This window comes from Macrosteles quadrilineatus, unplaced genomic scaffold (assembly GCF_028750875.1).
Source record: "Macrosteles quadrilineatus isolate MER2022 unplaced genomic scaffold, UCM_ALF_1.0 Scaffold_3__2_contigs__length_128488019, whole genome shotgun sequence".
Classification (NCBI taxonomy): Eukaryota; Metazoa; Arthropoda; class Insecta; order Hemiptera; family Cicadellidae; genus Macrosteles; species Macrosteles quadrilineatus.
Window position 1 is genome coordinate 124473694 of NW_026542596.1, and position 21834 is coordinate 124495527.

Genomic DNA, 21834 nt, shown 5'->3' on the forward strand with positions numbered 1-21834 from the left:
TGTTATTAAATTTGATCCAGATGCTAAAAAAGAAAAGAAATGATTTAATCTTGTGTGCAAATAAATGAAGTCCTTATAGCCCAAATGACGTTTTTACTTTAGAATCATCTTATTGAAGTTTGCTGATTGAAACTATTATTTTCTAGCCATCATACCAATTCAACTTAATCAAGGAAGCGTCAGAATATTTTGCAAAAGAGAATAAGATGTCTTAAGTTTAAAAAATGATTATGTAAAATTTGTAAATTGGTATACTACTCACTAATTGATTAAGGCAAAATAAAATTATAAATTACAATAAATCCACGACCTCTAGGCCCGTCAGTGTTCCTGTTTGCAAGAGAACGGTAGTCAAGGTCAGGACACAGCGAGGCGATGGTAATGCTAATAGTCCAGGTAATTGTTCTAAACACCTGTTTAGCATCCATCCCCAGACCTCCTCTCTCCCCGAGGCGATCGTTTGTCGATGCTATCTCGTCAAGAACCTCAGGCAATCGCCGACCTTATTTTATTACTTAATTTTATTAGCGTTACAGCAAAACAGTTTCCTACACGTTTTGGTTTTTGCTGGGATTTCATGTCGATCAAAACACCAAAATAATTACTAGGGAGTGGATTTTGATTGGGTGCATTTCTGATTCTAAATATACAGCTTCGTAATTGCAATATGAGCTGTGGTGTTGCTTTTACATATTTTCTTGTATTGCAATAACATTTTTTTGTAACTTGGGTGAGGCCATAGTCAATGGTGATGCCAAGCGTATACTTAAGTACAATTAGGTTCTTGTGTAGACTAAAGAAAATTTCAGAGTTAAAAGAAAATGCTAACAATCAGAAATAGGGATGTTCTCACAACGATCATTGCCTTCTGGGTTGGATTGTGTCATCAAGCTGTTATAAATGTCAACGTAGCAGTCCATCATCAGGGTGCACAGTCAACAATGAAGGCACAGTGAAAAATAAGCAAGTACAAGTACTGTATAGATTTCAACTACTTATTTAAATGTTATTAATGCCTTTCTACTGGATCCACGTTAACATTTCGACTACGGTATGTAACTTCTACTGTCAGATAGTCACAGTAGCCACCACGGTAAGCAGGTATCTCTAAATCTTCTCATAGTCCAGACTCCTGTTGACAGTGACTTGTCCCTGATGAGGAAGGTTGATGGCGATGTATCCGTACCCTACTACCACTAGACTAATGTAACTTCTACACTGTCAGATACTCACAGTAGCCACCACGGTGAGGAGGTATCTCTGGGTCTTCTCATAGTCCAGACTCCTGTTGACAGTGACTTGTCCCTGATGAGGCAGGTTGATGGCGAAGTAGCCGTACCCTACTACAACTAGACTAATGTAACTTCTACACTGTCAGATACTCACAGTAGCCACCACGGTGAGGAGGTATCTCTGGGTCTTCTCATAGTCCAGACTCCTGTTGACAGTGACTTGTCCCTGATGAGGAAGGTTGATGGCGATGTATCCGTACCCTACTACAACTAGACTAATGTAACTTCTACACTGTCAGATACTCACAGTAGCCACCACGGTGAGGAGGTATCTCTGGGTCTTCTCATAGTCCAGACTCCTGTTGACAGTGACTTGTCCCTGGTGAGGAAGGTTGATGGCGATGTATCCGTACCCTACTACAACTAGACTAATGTAACTTCTACACTGTCAGATACTCACAGTAGCCACCACGGTGAGGAGGTATCTCTGGGTCTTCTCATAGTCCAGACTCCTGTTGACAGTGACTTGTCCCTGATGAGGAAGGTTGATGGCGATGTATCCGTACCCTACTACAACTAGACTAATGTAACTTCTACACTGTCAGATACTCACAGTAGCCACCACGGTGAGGAGGTATCTCTGGGTCTTCTCATAGTCCCAGACTCCTGTTGACAGTGACTTGTCCCTGATGAGGAAGGTTGATGGCGATGTATCCGTACCCTACTACAACTAGACTAATGTAACTTCTACACTGTCAGATACTCACAGTAGCCACCACGGTGAGGAGGTATCTCTGGGTCTTCTCATAGTCCAGACTCCTGTTGACAGTGACTTGTCCCTGATGAGGAAGGTTGATGGCGATGTATCCGTACCCTACTACAACTAGACTAATGTAACTTCTACACTGTCAGATACTCACAGTAGCCACCACGGTGAGGAGGTATCTCTGGGTCTTCTCATAGTCCAGACTCCTGTTGACAGTGACTTGTCCCTGATGAGGCAGGTTGATGGCGAAGTAGCCGTACCCTACTACAACTAGACTAATGTAACTTCTAAACTGTCAGATACTCACAGTAGCCACCACGGTGAGGAGGTATCTCTGGGTCTTCTCATAGTCCAGACTCCTGTTGACAGTGACTTGTCCCTGGTGAGGAAGGTTGATGGCGAAGTAGCCGTACCCGTCAGCCACAGTGACTCTGCTCCTGCCCACCCCCTGGTCTGTCCCCACCCCTCGCCCGTCACCGGGGATGATGGAGTACTCCACCAGGCTGTTGACACCGGCGTCTCTGTCGACCGCCTTCAAACCTCGGAAGATCGTCGTCCCCACTGGCACCAGCTGGAAACAGTATAGTTGATGATTAGAAGTGTTGAAGTAAGTTGAGGAAATAGTTCACCTTTTGTTGGGTGGAAAAGGTGTGTCTTGCTTTACTGTGTAAATTTTCATGGTTAACAAAAATAAAAGTAATTTCTAAAACCCCTTTTAATAAAATCGGCAAGCATGATTTGCTTGAATCTCCAACATCAGTCTCCTACTTTAACTATCAAATGTTTATACTTAAACTAAATTTGCACTTTAATGTGAGGTCAGAACATTTGCTTGAATCACTGTATGAACATAGTAAAATACAAATACGTCCTACCAATACTTTTTCATACATCTACATTTACATTGTAAACGTTTACAAAGCAAAACATAAATCGGAGGTGAACTCCGTTTGTGCATAGTGATCGGTGTAACTGCGATCGATCATTTAACATCTTCAATACCCAGTTACCGTCTTGTAAATGCTTACAATAAATTGTAGTTGCAGATAAAACTGTTTTAAGACGTATTTGATAATACGTTTGTGTAATACTGTAGCAGCAACATGTAAAATAAAATGCTACTCAAGAAGTAAATAAGAACTTTTGTTACTTCTAAACAATGGAGAATAACTACTCTTTTCGAATGATTGATCATTGGGCCATCCTTTTAGTACAATATGTCAACGAAAACTAACATCCAAGGAAGTGAGAGCTTTCAAATGAACGTGGTTGCATCTCCTCCGAGAAGTGGACGACGACAGATGAGATGGTGATGGCTCAAGAGCGATTCTATTCTCACTCTACTCTTTCACTTTTCTATTTCAGATCTACAAACTACATCCTCCTCAGTGGATAGAAGATACAACATGATTGCACCGGTCTTGGCACTAATACCCCTCTGGTTTTATCAGGCCAATTTCACTTTAAAGAGCTGTCGGATTAATTTGATTACACTTTTGACGAAATTGGTGTAAAAGAAGTGGTTAAGCCTGAATTAATCCACATAATTTCCCCACAAGAAAAGACATGATTGACGGATCCTGGGCAAAAGAAATGGAGGACGCAATTATTTCATTTCAGTGTTAGTATAACTAAGTTGTAGCAGATTTGTAAAAGTTTTGTTAAGGGTGAATTCTTTTTCATTGAAGAAACTTCAGAAATAACTTAACTACATTTACTCTAAAAATGTACGTACGTTAAACTATTGACAATTGGGGTTGTGTAGTATTAGGTAAGTTGATTTCAGTAAGCGTTTTTTAATTAAACAATGTAATCGAGAAAATCTTTTTAAAAAACTAGTAAAGATTGTTTGCGTGGTACTTCTTGAAATTTATGGATCCCTGAACACTTGTAGTCTCTAATGGAACGTAAACCTTTCTGCCTGAGCAGTGTAAATGACTAGTATGACTCATATTCATCGATATTTGGTATATTACGTATTTTTTTCTTGCCTATTATGAAAGAGTCTTCCAATATTTAGTGAACATGTTTTTACCGTATATTCAGGGTCTTTTTGCGATTTATTAAGAAAATAATAATATTTTTATACTGTACCTAAATAAGTTGATAAAATACTGCCTTCTTATGTGTCCAGGCACATGTCAAGTAGTTCCCACGACACCCGCCATTATGTGCCGTTTGTGCACAGTTTACTTTGCATAGGCCATCAAATAAATTCCTACACATTAAATCGCAAACTATATTTAACGATTAGCCATTTCTCCACCGCGCATAATCTGAACACTAATATCCACTGATAACTCTCCATTACCCCTCTACCTCGGAGCTATTCTGTGGCAAGGTGACCTTCACCTCTGCACTACTGTCACTAATTACTATCTGTAACTACGGTACAGTTGTAGAGAGGTTTGTGTCACCGCCCACATTGTCCTTGGTCCTGTAACAGGATCAAATGTCCTTTGGAAAGAATGGATACTTAACTGGGTACATAAGTGGTCATGGTACTCGTCTAGCAATGAAAAGTTTTCCTGCAAAAGATCACGAGAAACGTTGAGTCTTTTTTACCGTCCGAAACTCGACCGTATTGTTCTTGATCATTTATTGGGCTTGTAGTAAATGGTCCTGACTGCAGAAAGCGCTAGTGTCGGTCATTAACAAAGCTACTCAAGGCATGGTTACTCTCGTTTTCTCTAAAATTTAGGTCAAATTACGCTCGGTTGCGTTCAATCTCAATTGATGAAAAGGCAAATGTAATGGGTAAACATAAATTTGTTACAGTCCGTTTACATTCTACAGTATTAAAAATGCATATATTCGACGAGACAAATCATTTATTGCAGTGATATTTTTCCACGTGAAAGTAAAATGGGTTTCCTCAGTTATTTTAAAAGTGGATAAAAATATACGAATATAAAACGTCTTTCTTGTATAATGTTTTATATATTTTGGGGCAAAATAGCTTGTTTTAAAATCTGTTTCGTAAGTAACTCTACCTACACCTGACATGGGCACTTGCTTTGTGATTAGCTAATTCTAAACAGACATGGCCAAAATCACACTAATTACAACCTAAAAACTAATTTATTAGGTTCAACTACGTGTGTAAAAAACTATCGAAATAAAATTAATTAACGTAAACCATTTTAAAAATAAATAAAAACTAATGAACTGATTTGTTTTCGTGGACAACAGAAACCGTATAGCAATAATTAATAAAAAATCATCTATGTGTTTTAAATAAAATCCATAGCACATTTATACCACAAAGCAATGAAGTTTAGCAACAATGCAAGCACCAAGTTTGCAACTACACGTGCCATAATTCCATCACTTCCTCATAAAATTCCGTACTCCGAAATACTCCGATACTCCGATAAAAGGTTCAGTAATTGGTTTATGCTTAGGAATGCATTTTCCATTATTTTTACAAGCTTATAAGAAACATACCTAACAATGTAAAAGCTACAGAATCGCATGAAGTCGAGCGTGTTACCGGCTACAGGCGAGGTTGCATCCAGTTCTCAACACTTGTAACTAATGGCGACCTGGAGCTGTTCATTTTCCAGCTTCTGAGATATAGTTCGCACGCTTTCATTTAGATATTGGTTCTCTCAGCACCCCGCAGTGACGAGTTTATCTGCTCAGAGCGAGTTTATAGGAGGCTCAGAGCGAGTTTCCTTCGGCTAATTAAACTCGAATAGCCAATGTAATTAATAAAGATATCATGGCGGAAATATGGGAATTATATGAATGGAATATTAAGTTAATTTCAGTGGAGCGAATCAGCCTGAGGTGTAGAATGTGTTGAATTAATGTACCAGAAGGGTTATTAGAAGTTTGTATATGTTATAGGTTGAGAAGCGCAGTGAAAGCTGAAGAGGATTGACCAAAATATGGATTTGAAATACGATATCATAAATCGATAGTATTATCGACCAGTGATTATTCGGTGAACCAGTCGGTAGCGAGACGGATTGTGAAACAAAGGGAGACATGTCATTGTGCAAAAAGAAAACAATCATAATTCATCAGATTCCATTCGTGCACTGTACCGGGCTGCCGGCTAAGGCTGGTTTTATGCACCGCGACAGTCGCGAGTCGCGCCACGTCTTGCGGCTGACCAAAATGTCACGCGACAGCGATACTTTTTTGTCGCGTAACTCACATCCGGTGGTGGGGGAATTAAAGAAACCAGTCTGTTCTCAATCCAATGTTGTGTGTTGTGTTTGTGATTTAGAGGTGATTATTAAGTTGTTTAAATATAGACCCTGTAGTGTTGTACACGTTAATGACAAAACCCCAGTTTTTTTAAACAACACATACAATTTACAGTTGGAATTGGGTCAACCCTCTTAAAAATGTCATTACATAATATAATGATTTAATATATATTACAAATAAAGGGTAAAGAACTCATTTATATACTAATTATTAACATTAATCAATATAAATATATGGAGATTATACCACGTGGAGTATGAAAAATACTACTGTCGCGGTGCATAAACGTGCCCATTTGATCCAATAGAACTTGAACCGCGCGCGACACATTTTTTGAAGCTGCGATTCTAAAACCTGTCGCGGGTATTTGGAGATTTCCGAGTCGCTCGCGCGGCAGTTCGTCGCTGTCGCGGTGCATAAATGCTCCCATTTAACTCAATAGAACTTGAGTCGCGCCGCGACACGCGACACGCGACTGTCGCGGTGCATAAAACCAGCCTAATCCCTTGATTAACATCCACGCAGAGCATTTAAGGCTGGTTTTATGCACCGCGACAGTCGCGAGTCGCGAGTCGTGCCACGTCTTGCGGCTGACAAAAATGTCACGCGACAGCGACACTTTTTTGTCGCGCAAACTCACATCCGGTGGTGGGGGAATTAAAGAAATCAGTCTGTTCTCAATCCAATGTTGTGTGTTGTGTTTTGATGTAGAAGTGATTATTAAGTTGTTTAAATATAGACCCTGTAGTGTTGTACACGTTAATGACAAAACTCCAGTTATTTAAACAACACATACAATTTACAGTTGGAATTGGGTCAACCCTCTTAAAAATGTCATTACATAATATAATTATGTAATTTATATTACAAATAAAGAGTAAAGAACTCATTTATATACTAATTATTAACATTAATCAATATAAATATATGGAGAATATACCACGTGGAGTATGAAAAATTCTACTGTCGCGCCGCGACTGTCGCGGTGCATAAACGTGCCCATTTGATCCAATAGAACTTGAACCGCGCGCGACACATTTTTTGAAGCTGCGATTCTAAAACCTGTCGCGGGTATTTAGAGTCGCTCCGCGGCAGTTTGTCGCTGTCGCGGTGCATAAATGCTCCCATTTAACTCAATAGAACTTGAGTCGCGCCGCGACATGCGACACGCGACTGTCGCGGTGCATAAAACCGGCCTAAGAGTATGTGGACAGACAAATTCATATCGTATTACTATCTAAAAGGAATGTGGGACAATTTGGAGTTGATGAAGATGGATCAAAATAAACGTGGGGCAGTATAGGGAACATTGTGTTTTTAAAGCTACATCATTTATGATTGTCTTCATACTTAAAGTTCTTAAGCCGAAAATTTTCCTCCATAACGTATCAAAGATTTAAAAGAACGACGAGATTTTGGTTTCGATTCAATTCTTAGAGTTAATAAAGCGTGATATTACTTTAAATACAAGTAGTTCGAAATAAATTAAATATGGCTGTTAGTGTTGGCTGAACCAACTTTAAAAAAACCCGTAGGAAGGTAGATTGAATTATGAAGAAAATAATTACAAATTTGTCATTTTAACTGGAATAAATTAATATATTGCGAAAAAATTCATTTTTATCGTGCAGGAAATAATTTATAGAGAAAGGTAATTAATCAGAGTTCCCCACAAGAAGTACTTCAAACCAATCGAAAACTGATTACAGAAAAATATCACGATTTTAATTTAAATTACCATCCAAACAACTTCGTTACATCGGGAATTCACGTGAAGCTAACGAGGAGACCAGAATGGAAGCGCTGCATGATGTACACGGTGTTCCCAGGACTCCGAGAGATTAGCGCAACCGCTTGCGTCTGCTTGCGTCTGGCCCCAGAACACGGAACGCGCAATTAATACAAGCTTGCGTCACCCGTGGAAACTAGTTATCCCGGTGACAAAAACAATCATTAATAACATTCCTAGATTTGTCATTTACATTGGATCACTCAAACTGTCAATGGGTAATTATGAAATTAACTTCGCTATTTGGTTTTTGTTGTGACCAAGGTTGGCAGTGAAGTCGTAGTTAATTAATTTAATGTATATTGTGAGGATTATTATGCTGTAGTTACTCCTAACACCTCATGAATCATGATGTTGGAATTCTTAGATGAGCATTGATTTTCGTATGTTTTTCATATTTCCCATGATTCTTTTACCTTTTATATACATTTTAATAAACAGATGATTTGAATCAGATATAACCTATACTTTAGGTAACTAACACGTTCCAGTTTTTCTAGTTATATATTGGTGTTAGGATAACTCTGAAAACGTTTATCCAATCCATAGGGATATATTCGTCAGGGGGGTAAAAGGATTTAGTATGATAGTTTAGAGTTACATATTTTGAGAAATCAGATTATACTACATTTTTAATGTTATCTTCAATTCAATCTTCAATTTAAGTCTTGAAAAATAATTTTGGATTTTTTAAAATTATAAGTGGTTTTATGAATGCAGCTACAATTGGTTTGCATCTTTCACATCCTTGAGTTCGCAGTTAACGTAATTGTGTTCATGATAAAGAATAGGGAACTAGATCACCTCCCATCCACCTTAGATAGCTAACTTCAGTTAATTTATTTTCCATTCTCCCACAACGAAATCTTTACCATCCTCTCAATTCTCTGCCCCCAGACGTCCATCCCATTCTCGTATCTAGAAGTACACAGAAACGATTTCCATTCCACCATTCCCCTGCGCCTCGGCCATTGAGTATTGTTACTTCATTACTCTATGTATCGCGGTGCCAAGGTGCTTTGCAACTCAGTTCATTTCCACTGTCCCTTGTACCACGGTCCGCCGCTGCTCTGGTGGTCTGATGACTCCACTGTATGCTAAACAGGTCGTCGACTCTAGTAGGAGAACCTGCAGCTCTTGAGGCGAGAACTGTAAGTCATTGTTTGGTAGTGTCGATATACAATCTTCAATAGGCGATTATAACTCTAGGAGAACCTTCAAACAAGAGGTTTCAGACATCAAACCAGTGCCTATGAGTGGTTTGTGAATTTGGCTATTTCCGAATTAATAAACCACTATTCTTGGCCACTATTGTAAGTGAGAAGTTGTCAACCAAAGTTCAAGAGCCTACATTACCTAAAGCTGACGAACTTAAAGAAAATAGTTTTTATGGACATTTCCTCACTTTCTTGTGGCTAAAGAAATTATCATGTAGATTATGTAGAACGTACTACAATTTAAATTCCGGGTATTTTCACAATCACTACTACTCCTCTCAAACTTAAGTTGAACAGGAAAATATTACGAACATGTTTGAAATTGGGCTGAGCCGTGTTTGAAATTGGGCTCGGTCATGTTTGAAATTAGGCTGGGCCATGTTTGAAATTAGGCTGAGTCTTTTCAGTCAGAACCTTTTATAACTGTCGAATAAAGCGGACTACGCAAAAGGATGTGGTAAATGTCAAATAGTTTAGTACTTAGTTGGGTTGCCGATCTAGTGACAATCTATAGTAAATATCAGTCACAAAAGATATTTTGACAAATTTAATTAAATGAGAGCTCCAAGAAGTTCCTAGATTCCCAAGGCAGACAGATGATTCATTATTGTTCTGAAGATATGTGAGGTAATCTGCAATCTTCAGGGAAAGTCTTGTGCTTGAGACAGCTTCCAGACTCTTGGAGCGCCAGAGACATATTCAAGAGTCCCAAATCTTCTGATTCTTTAGTGAATGTCACCCGCGAACCTTCAAAGAAAATGTATTTACCGTGACAATCCCCAGGGAGAATCTGCTGTCAGAAACTAATGCAAAACTTTCCTTAGACTCTTTAGGTGAATGTTTAGCGCAAAAATTTTTAGAGAGAATCAAAATCTACTGATAAGAAATGCTGAGAATAATTCAAGAAAGTCTCGAAACGATTCTTAGCTGTACAACATCACCAGTATCAAGGGAGTAACAACTGCAAGAGACAACTTTGAAAGTCCCAAGGCTTCAGATTCTGCCGGAGACAGTCTAGCGTGTGGCATGTAGCGGGTGTAGTGTCGTGTCGGTCCCATTACTCTAATTATATTTCCCGCTAGCAGAGACTCCCGCACGTCCCATGCCACGGGTCACGTGGTACAAGCTACGAGGTTCGAGCCAAAAGATAATTGAAACTGACAACAGACGGAGCTCGTGACAGAGATACGCGACCCGTCATCATAAAACGTTTATAGTTAACGGGGTTTTAATCAGTCGTTTATGAAGCAATTTGCTAAAATGTGGTCAATATGTAAAGTTGTATCATCCTGCAGATAAAACTGAGGAATTTTCTATTGTGGTCTATCCAAGCTGGCCTGTCATTAAGATCCGTGTTCCAATTCGGCCAACCGCAGATGTACCATGACTCCGTAGTTCAGAGCTCATCAATCTACCAAACAAAATATTGCTATCTACAAAAATAATCTTAGTTCCTCTCTGTATCGGGGAGTTCTCTTCTAAAAGCCACACATCTTAAAATATGTACGTTACAAGAAGCAATGCTGTCACCTACTTCGGTTTACACAAACTCTGCAAACTTACAGTTACTATGTTCTTTTGCGGCCTTCCAGTTATTTTACAGTCCACTGCGGTCCAACAAGATCGACTGCGGTTTAGGCTGAATCCGCGGCACATACCTCAGTCCACTGAGCCGTGAACACGTTACAGATGGTCCCACAATTCCTTGGTCCCACGTCGCAACAATGGACAATTACCTACCGGGTTACGAGTCCCATACGTTCTGCTGGACTTGCATAAGTAGCTCCCTTCCCTCGGTCGCCCAAGAAGCTGACCAGGAAATTAATATTGTGCAACACTGGAGCAGATTTGGGTAATTTTGTTACATCAGTATGAAGTGAAATATATGTCTGTTTCTCACTGCAGAATGAGAATACAGTTATTTGTAGGTGAGATGACATTTTACATTTGAGTCCTAAATATAGACCCACGAAGTAGGTCTTTGCTTTGCTTAAAGGAAAGATAATTTTAATTGCAGTGAGGATATATGTTAGGCCTGATGACTATGATTTGAATCTTAAATTGACTTAGAGAGTGTTCACCTCTTTTCTATATTTGCTATATGTCATTAATGGGATGTTCTTTCTGCAATATGCTTATCGTATTCTCGTTGTTGTTCTGTGAATCGTCATGTTTCAGTCGAGGGAGCCATAACGCCACTGGCTTGAGGCTGTACTAGAACCATGTGCTCTTCAGCCATGGTATTCAAAGTTCAATAATGGTTGGTTTATCTTTTAAAAACACGAAGGTATTAACGATATTCCTTCATTCTTTTTCCACAATACTACTATGAGAATGATGATTTCGGAAGATTATTAGAAACTTATTAGAAAGATATCTGCGTTGATGTAGTAGCATAGCAATCATTACCTGCAAATTCAATAAATTGCGAGATTAATGTTATACTGGACTGTGTGTTTTGTTGTTGTAGCTTTTTGTTTAACTTTTTTTTGGTTCTCGGGACGTTGGAGCTTCTCAGGTTAAAACTGTGTAGTGTGTTGGTCTTTTTGTGTGCTAACATGGGTGTTAAGACATTTTGGAGCTCTAATCATGTGTAAGCTTTTCAGCCTTTTCATGTCCTAGACAGTCTCTTGAAGTTGAAAAAAGACATCTATTCTCCTAAACCTTACTTTCAAAAACACATTATGATTTGGGTTCATCACTGTTCATGCTTTTGTGTTGTTGATGCTTAGTCTCACTCCTTCATTTTGTTTTTATTCATGAAAATGGTTTTTAATTTTCTGAATGGTTTCTCACTGGTGTTTCTTAACTCATTTAAGTACAGTTTTGCGTTTCCTTCAAAAATATTCTTAATCCTCAACAAGCAAACTGTATAACATTGATACTTTGTTAACATTTGTTAACAACGCCATCGTATGCAAAACCTGCAAAGCATCTTGATCGCAACTTTCTCTCTTAAACCATTACACCGGCGCTATCAAGCATCTCTACTTCACCGGTATCTGCCAATCTCGGCTTCCAACAAAGCCATACCGCACGGTGAGATGGGATATCCGATAACTATAGACGATAGCTAGGGAGTGGCCAGCGGCTACTGGATAGAGCCGTCATACGGTCGTGACCCACGCTGAAGATCAAGGCCAGTGAAGGGGGTGACGTCACCGACCAAGTTTGGCAACCACCCACCACAGCCACAACCACAACCAGGCACGGTGGTGCAACCACAGGTGGATCTAAACGGCGACAATGGAACAATGCTCATTGATTGATCCGGGTCAACGGATGACTGGGGAGCTTAACTTGCAACAGATGTGTGGACGATTGCGTCGTGAGCTTGAAATAGTCGATGTTTCCAGAAAAAAATAATTTGGTTGAGAGTAACGATTATCGAGTGACTGAGGGTAAAATATTCAAACGATTTGTCAGGTTTGACAACTATATAGGATAAAATTACACGATCTCTTGGAAGTGGTCTATTTTTTCCAAAATATGGCTCAACTGCATTTTGTGTTGAGTATTTCAGTACCTTTAATTTATTTTAGTATGTAAAGGGTCTTATGCTAGACCAAGAATGTAGAAATTATTTACAACTCAGAAATTAATTAGAAGCAGCTTTGTTAACCGTGTCTTTAACCGGAATTAAAATTAAATAATAGATTGACAAAATAAAGCAAATTTGGTAGTTAAAAACCCTCAAGATCAATAAAAAAATACTGTAGTTAAAAATGTTTTTTTGTGGGATACGACTAACAAACACAACCTCCCCCCACCAACAACAATTATGTCAAAAGTAATGACTACAATGATTGCATTTATAATGTTAATCACTAAGCTACTAGATTCGTGAAACAACATGACGCTGTAGATTATCAAAGTACTAACGCTATAACAGATCGCGTTGACACCTCAGTAATGGAGATTACTCAACCGCTCTGATCGAACCATTGTGTTTGTGTGGACCAATCTCTACGCCGGCCTTGACAGAGAGACGTTTCGTCTTCACGCTCCGCGCGTCATCAAGGCCTGAGGAAGGAACCTTGGTAGTCAAACAGTAATGGTTCACTGATCGGTTGTGTTCAGACCTCAGACGGTCTCCGGTCACTGGTTCCCAAAGGGTATTGTGAAAACGCTGTTACAAAATAACTATTTACCTAGTGACTTTTTACTCGTATATGTCAGTTTAGCTAAATATTATGTTTTAGATTGTTTTCAATTTTGGTTAGGTAACGGGTCTAATGATATTCTTAGGTACTGTAAGAATAAAGTTAATCAGGTTAATAATTAGTAAAAGTTTTATAAAAATTAAGTAAAATTTTGATTTGTATAATGCAAAACCAATTAAAATGATTATACTTTTGCAAAAATTGTGTTCTTAGTGTTTTGTTAAAAGTAATAATTGAATAGCAACCTCAGTTATAATTTGGACAGTTAATTTGTTAGAATATCTACTGAAACCTTGTTTACCAAACGTATAACTAATCTGTAAAGTATACGAAAATCTTTTTGAATTCCCGGTTTATCATCCCTATAAACCCTAAGACTATCGTTATAGGAAAAAGATTTTGCCCCTATTTAGTTTTAATACTTTTGATCTAAATTCAACTCGTAGATTGCAATTTCATAGCTTTGTAAAACATATGAAATAGAAATACATAAATAAGGTGATGATTTTTATGTAGGTACCGGTCAGTGTGAATACAATCTGCGCTCTCGACTACTCGATCGTTAAAGTCTCCACAGACGACCATTACGTTAATGTTATTACTTGACAACAATAATTCAACCGAGAATGTTTAACAGCAATAAGTCAATAAGCAAGTGTGTCGAGTCACAAAGGCCTTTTCAGTTTTTTGGTAAAATTTCAAAAAAAATGTTATCCAAATTTATGTTTCTGGCCCCTTGACTATATTGTTAAGACAATATTGTGGTTTTGGCGAGTTTTGCAGGCAATGAAAACGTTGTCTTCGCAACCAAACATGTAAGCTGATGAGCAATATTAATCGTTAGACTAGCTATTTGACGGAGGAATGTACAATCTATTATTATCTCCTAAAAAAAATGTTATATGGTCAATTGCCGATCTTTGAAGGACATCAGCTAACAAGCAAAGTGGTCCACACCCAAACGCGGTAAAACACCAAAATCGGCCTCGTGAAAGTATCGCTTGACTGACTCCATAACAACGCGGTGACCTGTGGGCGTGCAAACTGTGAAATGGACAGAGACGCCGCAGTGCGCCTGCGCGTGGGCCGCTCGCGAGCTGTACGCAGACGCAGACTCACGGCGCAGCGGCGCGGCGTAGCACCCACGCCGTGCGCAGGTCAGTGATGGTGACGGTGAATCACAAGGTCGACGGGGAAATTCGCTGACTCCTTTCCGGAACAGACCGTTCGATACTATCCCCGATCAGGCAGAAATATCGTGTCTGTTAAACTGATAACACTTTTACAACAGTTAGAATTACCTGCGAGCTTAATTTTAAACAAGTAGTACGTCAATTTTGTTACACTCTTCCAATTGCATTTTCTCGTTAGTTTTTATACAGCCAATCTCGACTTTCCGTCTTTTTATGGTCTTTACTGAATCTTCGCATCTATTTTTTACATTCTTTCAATTTTAATTTTCTCCTTGTATTATTGTTTCATTTATAACTATCGAATTCGGTTTATTCTTATACTTAGAAGCTTCCAATGTGTGTTTATATGTGCTCTATACTTTTGTGTATTAGTTACTGTACCATGTATGATATGCTGTTGTGAGAGTTACATTTCAGAACAATGAAGCGACATTATCGTGTGTTTAGACACCAATAGAAAACATCAATTGCCCATTTGGATTTGACCGACGAAGATTTTATATCACTTCACCCGTGATTTACAAAACTCATTAGGAAAATCTCTCAACCCTACAATGGTTCAAATAGTCCTGACATTTAAAGTAATACACATATGTTGTACATATTAATACTATAATCATCCGATCTCAATTATTGAGTTGGGAACACACTACTTATACAACTTTAACTGCAGTTTTCCGGGAAAGTATAAATTCCAACCAATAGTCCGATAATTGGCAGTGAAGATTATGCCGAAGATGAAATCGAGGGTTTCTGCGGTTTCTCCTCGTATACACCGAGGTAATTATGCGATAAGGCGATGTCGCAGGTCCTGGGAGTGGATAACGCCCAGCGGTGTGCGCGGGGCAAGGGTCACGTGGTACTGGAGACAACCGGACAACAGGGAAACAGGGGAAAAGGGGGAACAAGGCAACACATCGTGGACAGAAACAATAACAATAACAAACAATATAAGCAAAATGGTAAAGGGGCGTCAATTAAAGATGGGAATGAGACAAACCACTGTTGAAATGGTACAGTGAACCGTCGAATAATAAGTATCAAGACACCTGCAAATATGAACGAAACTGCTCTAAATATTAACATTTTAATCTGATAATAAAATTTAGAGATGTGATGAAAATTCATGCAGCCCAAAGTATTTTATGTTCATAGATTTAGTGGGGGTAAAATATTCTTGCATTAAAGAGCTTCAATCTGATATGACTTATATCTCATTAATATTATACAAAAATAAAAATAAATGGTACTTAGCATACATAGCTTGTTAGAATTGTATCATAATCTGCTAATAAAATCTTTGCATTGGTTTTATGGGCTGCACAATCCGATTGGAGTAATAACTTAATAAATTGCATGATAAATCATCTGTAATTACCTCTGAGATGGTGGTGTTATACGGAGTGTTGATGAAGATCGGGGGGTTGTCGTTCACGTCCACTACTCTCACAATGACAGGGACGGTCTTCTTCTTGCGTGTGGATCTCACTGTGCACGTCAGCTGGGGACATTCACGGTGGCGTTAAGTAAGGATTTAAATAATAAAATGGAAACAATATTTATTGGATGATCATGATCTTTGACAACTGTAACTTGTACATAAGTACTTTGAAAGTAGTATATTTCATCAGTATGGTTATACAACTGACAAGAATCACCCAATCAGTAAAAACCCAAACTTATTGATGATGAAAAAACGTGGTTCGGATTCCACTATAAACTGTAGGTCCCAAGTTGCCATTAACTGTAGGGACTATTAATTAACAGCTGTGTCTAAGGTATATGTCACTAACAAGAATACAAGATCAAGCCACTCATCCTTCACTCATATTTGGGTTAAAATACGCACATAGTGGTGTCACCATCTTAAATAATTGATAATTGATAATTGATAATTGATGGAATATTATGTTTTCAGTTTCAATTTACACAAACTATAAATATTATTACACTGTCAATTTTCGTATCAGAGTGAAATATCTCCAACAAATTGCGTTATTAAATCACATACTCTTGAATCACTTTTATTATACATGTATTAATTGGCATATGATATGATTTAGAGCTCCGGAACCTCCCAATTAGACTCACTTTCACCAGGGACAAGCCTGGCTGGACATGGTAATTAGAAGCAGTCCGGCAAAACAAAACTGTCGACTAATGAGCTGTAATATATTGTACTATCACTTTCAAACACGCCGTCCAATCCAACAGGGCCCAACTAAACACACCGTCCAACCCAACAGGGCCCAACTAAACACACCGTCCAACCCAACAGGGCCCAACTAAACACGCCGTCCAACCCAACAGGGCCCAATTAATGCCTAAATTGTCGTAATATTATTAATCAAGTAAAAAATGTTTTAAACTGTAATGTTAGTGAATGTCTTAAGCATGTGTCCAATGTATTAGAGGAGGCTGTGGTCCAATTCATCCCTCCCCTAAATGCTACATTCTACATTACAGTGTACATTATAAGATAATGTTTTATATTTGTCAACTATGTTTCATGTCAGTGATCTAATAAAGTGTTAAAACACATTTTCAATACTACGTGTACAGTTTTCTTCTCCTCCGAAAATTGGCTGGGTGTTTGGTTGGGGAGAATGGAAAGGTTACCTCCCGCTATCTCCGCGACCCGCCACCTCCGTGTCCCGCCACCTCCGAATTTCAGAGTGACCCCTATAATCCTCGGTTACTACCTGCGTTAAGACTTTCCGTCCTAACCTAACCTAACCTAACCTCCTAACCTAACCTAACCTAACCTAACCCAACCTAACCTAACGCACGGGTTAAATTGTCATTGCCGTGGATGCAATGACTGCTACCAACGCAGGCAGTGACGGGACGGGATTATAAGGGTCACTCAAGAATTCGGAGGTGGCGGGACAGATTTGGGTTCGGAGGTGGCGGAACGCGGAGATAGCGGGAGCACACGAATGGAAATTGGTCTGAAAGGGTTCTTTCATTCGTACACTACAGCAACCTCGTTTAGTTTGAATTGATACCTTGGGCTCACAAATTTTTAACAAGATTAAGGTTGATTGGCCATTAAATTACTTTTTTACGTACCAGTAAGAGAAATTCGTCTAAAAACCAAGAACCACATTTACATTGAATAAGTTTATTAAATTCAAAGTTAATTCATGATCAAACCAAAATAAAAAATTTTAAATTTGTATTACAAAAACTTGGAAAGATCCAACTGTCATGTCTAACGTTATAAGCTAAATTTCACATTTAAATTTTAAGTGACAGGCTGAAACTCTACAAATAGAACGGTTTGCTAAATGTATATACTACATAAACGTTTACAACAATCTGTGTTAAGTATAAAATACCATTCAAGTTGTTTCAACAGACCTGGAAGACTATGTGCGAGAGGTTATCCTTGTCCCGGTCCAGAGGCGAGAGCAGCTGCAGCTTCTTCCCCTGGAGTGTGAAGTAAGGGTTGCCCTTGGGGAAGACAAGGTCCAGACTGATGTCTGCCAGAGGGTCTCCAGAGATGGGTAGCTCCGAGGGAGTGGTGGCCTGGCCTACCTCTGCAACAGATGTGGTCGAAATCGAGCAATGTACAAGATTACCTTTTAGCTGGGTGTACTCTGTAGCAATCAGAATACTTTACAAATAAAATGTCTTAATCCCTCGGAATTAAGAGGTATTCATTTTATTGCAGTTGTGTTTAGAGATCAATTGACCTAACAGACTACATTGAAACTGGAAGTTTAAAAACAAGCATATACGTTTAAAAATAAATTTGGGAAAATTCCTACCGAATATTCGATTATTCTTTGCAAATAAAGTGGAAATGTGAACTCAGCGGAAATCAAACTATCCTATTTACCATTTTAGTATTAGTGTTTCAAGATCCAATGACTTATCTTCTTACTTCGTTATGGAGTAACTCTGGCAATATATTGGTATAATATAACCACTTTTAACAGCAAAAAATACCTAATGCTTTTGCTTTTTACAGATAACCGGGCATTTTTCTGATTACAATACAAATTAAATACCAATTTAAGTATTGCAACAAAACAAACCGCTAGTTCTATTAACTACAATCTAAATTACCCTTATAGTACACATTACGTACTAGGTAATATAAGTACACGATCAGGGTAGTTGTTTAGCCATAATCGAACAATAAAATCATGGCTAATGTTACAAAATAGACCAAATGCAATCAGCGGCTGCCGCCAGGGTGATCTATATCACCGGCCTCTCAATAGCAGCTAATCAAGCAGACAATACCTGTCCTAATATTGTTCTCCTTGTTCGGCAAGACGAGAGTGAATGAAGACTGACAATCAGCTGGTACAACAATGAATCAGATGGAAACGATCTGGCAAACGTAAAGTAGGCCGCCACTCCCAACCTGAGGTTTGGGGACTTTGGCAGTCGGCCATGGGGTTTTGTAGTTGGGTAGACACGAAACATACTTGATCTTATAGATTAGATATTATAGTATATCGCTCGGATATAAAGTAATTTTTGTGGAACTTGATTCTTCTGAACTTTTATATGTGGTGCAAGGTTAGGTTGCTCTAGTGATTTGAGAAATGAACTTCTGTATAAAGTTCAAAACCTGCTGATCAAATAAACATCTACATTACTTTGCTGAGTGATGCCATAGAGTATCAGGTAGTAAAGAATCTAAACTGGCCTCAGAAAGGCCAAATAGCACGCAAATAAAAAAACTTTGACAACATATTGCAAATATTAAATGAACGATGTTTCATTGTGTTTAAACATATTCAAGGCTTCAAAACTGTTTTTCTCACTGATACCATTTGTAAATAGCACGCACCTTCTTCGTAAATCTTCCGCAAGGAGATCGGAAAATCGAGACTCTAATGTACTCTGTACTAATAGTCTTGTGGTAGTTTCGAAAATACTTTAAACTGTAGATAGACCCCTATCTAGAAAACAAAAGCTGATAGAACAGTTAAAATGATCACTTTTACGAAATCGGACGCAAAAACCATATAATAATCAGGTTTGCAACATTTTGTGTCACCAACAGAATATTTACTGTACACATTTTACACAGAGAGAAATTCCATACAATTAAAATCATTAGTTCTTGTGTTGACATTTGATGAGAAAAACATAGGAATTAAAATTCTAAATAGAGGCACAATCTAGTCCACCAGTAAACAACTGAGATAATAGAAATAACTACCAGTTATTAGAAGGGAAACCTGTGGAAAGGTCAAAGAGTTTAACAATGATGTAGTCCTAACGGAGCAACGCTGGAGCCGTTCTGTTAATTTACACTCACTGTCATTGTAATATTTGTTTTGTAGGGGCAGGATATTATAAATGTTCAGAATTGCAAAAAATATCCCATCAATGTATTGCCAGATCTAAATGCTGATTTATCATTCAAACATTGGTAAAATGTTAAAAGTCGTTGTTGGGAAAAATCATTCGTTCAAAAAGTACTTACCGTTCTCTCTGCTCTCTTCAATATCCATAATGATGTTGGATTGGCCATTCTCTACCTCGCAGAGTCCTGAAACAGGCGTTATTTATTTTAATTTTGTATATTTATTTAGTTGTTTACACCTGATAAATAAAGGTTGTTTTTTATTTTTTAATAAAATATCCAAAATCAAATTAAAAACACAATTAATGAAAAAAAAAATACTTTCTTTGGTTTGCATAACACATACTCAACTTAGTAAGACAGCTCATCATAACAATAACTTAACTGAACATAGTAAAACAGTAGTTAAATTAGCTTAAATTGATTTATTACGACATATTATTTGAAAATATTTACACTTAAACTGTTTTACAATAACTAATTTAAACATTAATTAAAAAAACAATCAAGGTCTAACATTTTAAAAGTATTTTTGGATCAAGAAGTTTATGGCTTTTTAATATACAAAGTCAATGTATTGAAAAGGTGCAGAGTTTTTCACATTTTATCCTGTCCAATAAAATTAATGTTATCAACAACAAATATTATTTAGTACATCCTAAATTCAAACCCTACCCGTTAGTACTATATAAACTATAAGTAAAATTCGAGCGACTTACAACACTGTAACAGCCAACAAGCTAATATATTTACCATAAATACACTATAAAATTACATCCACATAAAAACAGCCAAGAGACTCCAAGCCCGCGGCCATCGCCACACGCTATTTTAGCGAAAAGTGGTTTCTAATTTTAGTTGATTTCTGTGTCCCGTTACATGGCGTGCGAATTAATTGACCAAGCACTAGTGTTATTACAGACATGCGCAGACTTCAGGGTTCATCTCACAGTGGAAATTTCGCTCTCCAAACCGCAACTGAAATATAGAGATAATTCATCCTTCGATTAAGTTAATTGAAAATTGTAATGCAATCGAGATAATAGTTTAGTACGTTTGGTGCACACATGGACATAACACTGAAATAAATGTATTGGAATTGTAGATAAAGTATTGTTGAAACCCACAATGAACATGTTATTAGATTGAAACAGTAAGAAATCGGTTAGGGAATTGAAAGTATTGAATAAATCGAAATAGAATTTCCTATTGAAAAAGTTGCTCATTCTTCTATAATATGGTTTAAACTATTCTGCACGCAAACGTAAAGGTTAATAGATTTTCTGGAAGAAAAGAAAAAACTAAACTAGGCTATTTTGCTAGTTAAACGGATGCAAACTTTAGATAGGAATATTCCCAAATGTTAAAAAATATATATATTAAGAACATAACTTAATTCTAAAAAAATATTAAAATATTTTAAAATTATGTTAAGAAGGTGAAAAGGCGATTTGACAATTTCGTGAAACAAATTTGTAGTTGACAGCAAATAAAAGTGGTTCTGTGCCTATCTAACTACTTACTTTATTTTGCCGTTTTTACCGAATAAATGCATTCATCATAGCAAAATGTCCGCCCACTCGTCGAACATTTGGTAGTCAACAGTTATTTATTTAGTCAATTACAAACTTATTTACTGGTTCAAATAAAGTAAATAGCCTAAATACTGCATTTCCTGACGACTTCAGACGCAGAGCCACCGAGCACCCAATCATGCTTCAATCATAACATTCTTGCACGGAGGAAACCAGTAGACCCAGATCTATGATTATCTCTAGGCGTGCACCTACAAGCCATGATTGTAGCCTACCTCGACGGTGTTAGGCCGATGGATAGTGTCTATTGACAAATACAGTCTATACATCTTGCGGGGCTAACTGGGGGCGGCGCTACGAGCTATAAACATGCAAATTAAACAGGA

General features: G+C 37.9%; 1 protein-coding gene across 1 annotated transcript in view; it reads right to left on the reverse strand.

Moving 5' to 3' along the window:
- The window catches only part of LOC128988453 (cadherin-99C-like), a 137777-nt gene that overhangs the window by 52871 nt on the left and 63072 nt on the right, over nucleotides 1–21834 (reverse strand). The window contains exons 3-6 of the mRNA XM_054409746.1: nucleotides 20034–20099; nucleotides 17945–18123; nucleotides 15960–16082; nucleotides 2306–2569 (exon numbers count right to left, since the gene is read on the reverse strand). Coding sequence (XP_054265721.1) covers nucleotides 2306–2569; nucleotides 15960–16082; nucleotides 17945–18123; nucleotides 20034–20099 — 632 coding nt within the window. The remainder of the gene's footprint in view (nucleotides 1–2305; nucleotides 2570–15959; nucleotides 16083–17944; nucleotides 18124–20033; nucleotides 20100–21834) is intronic.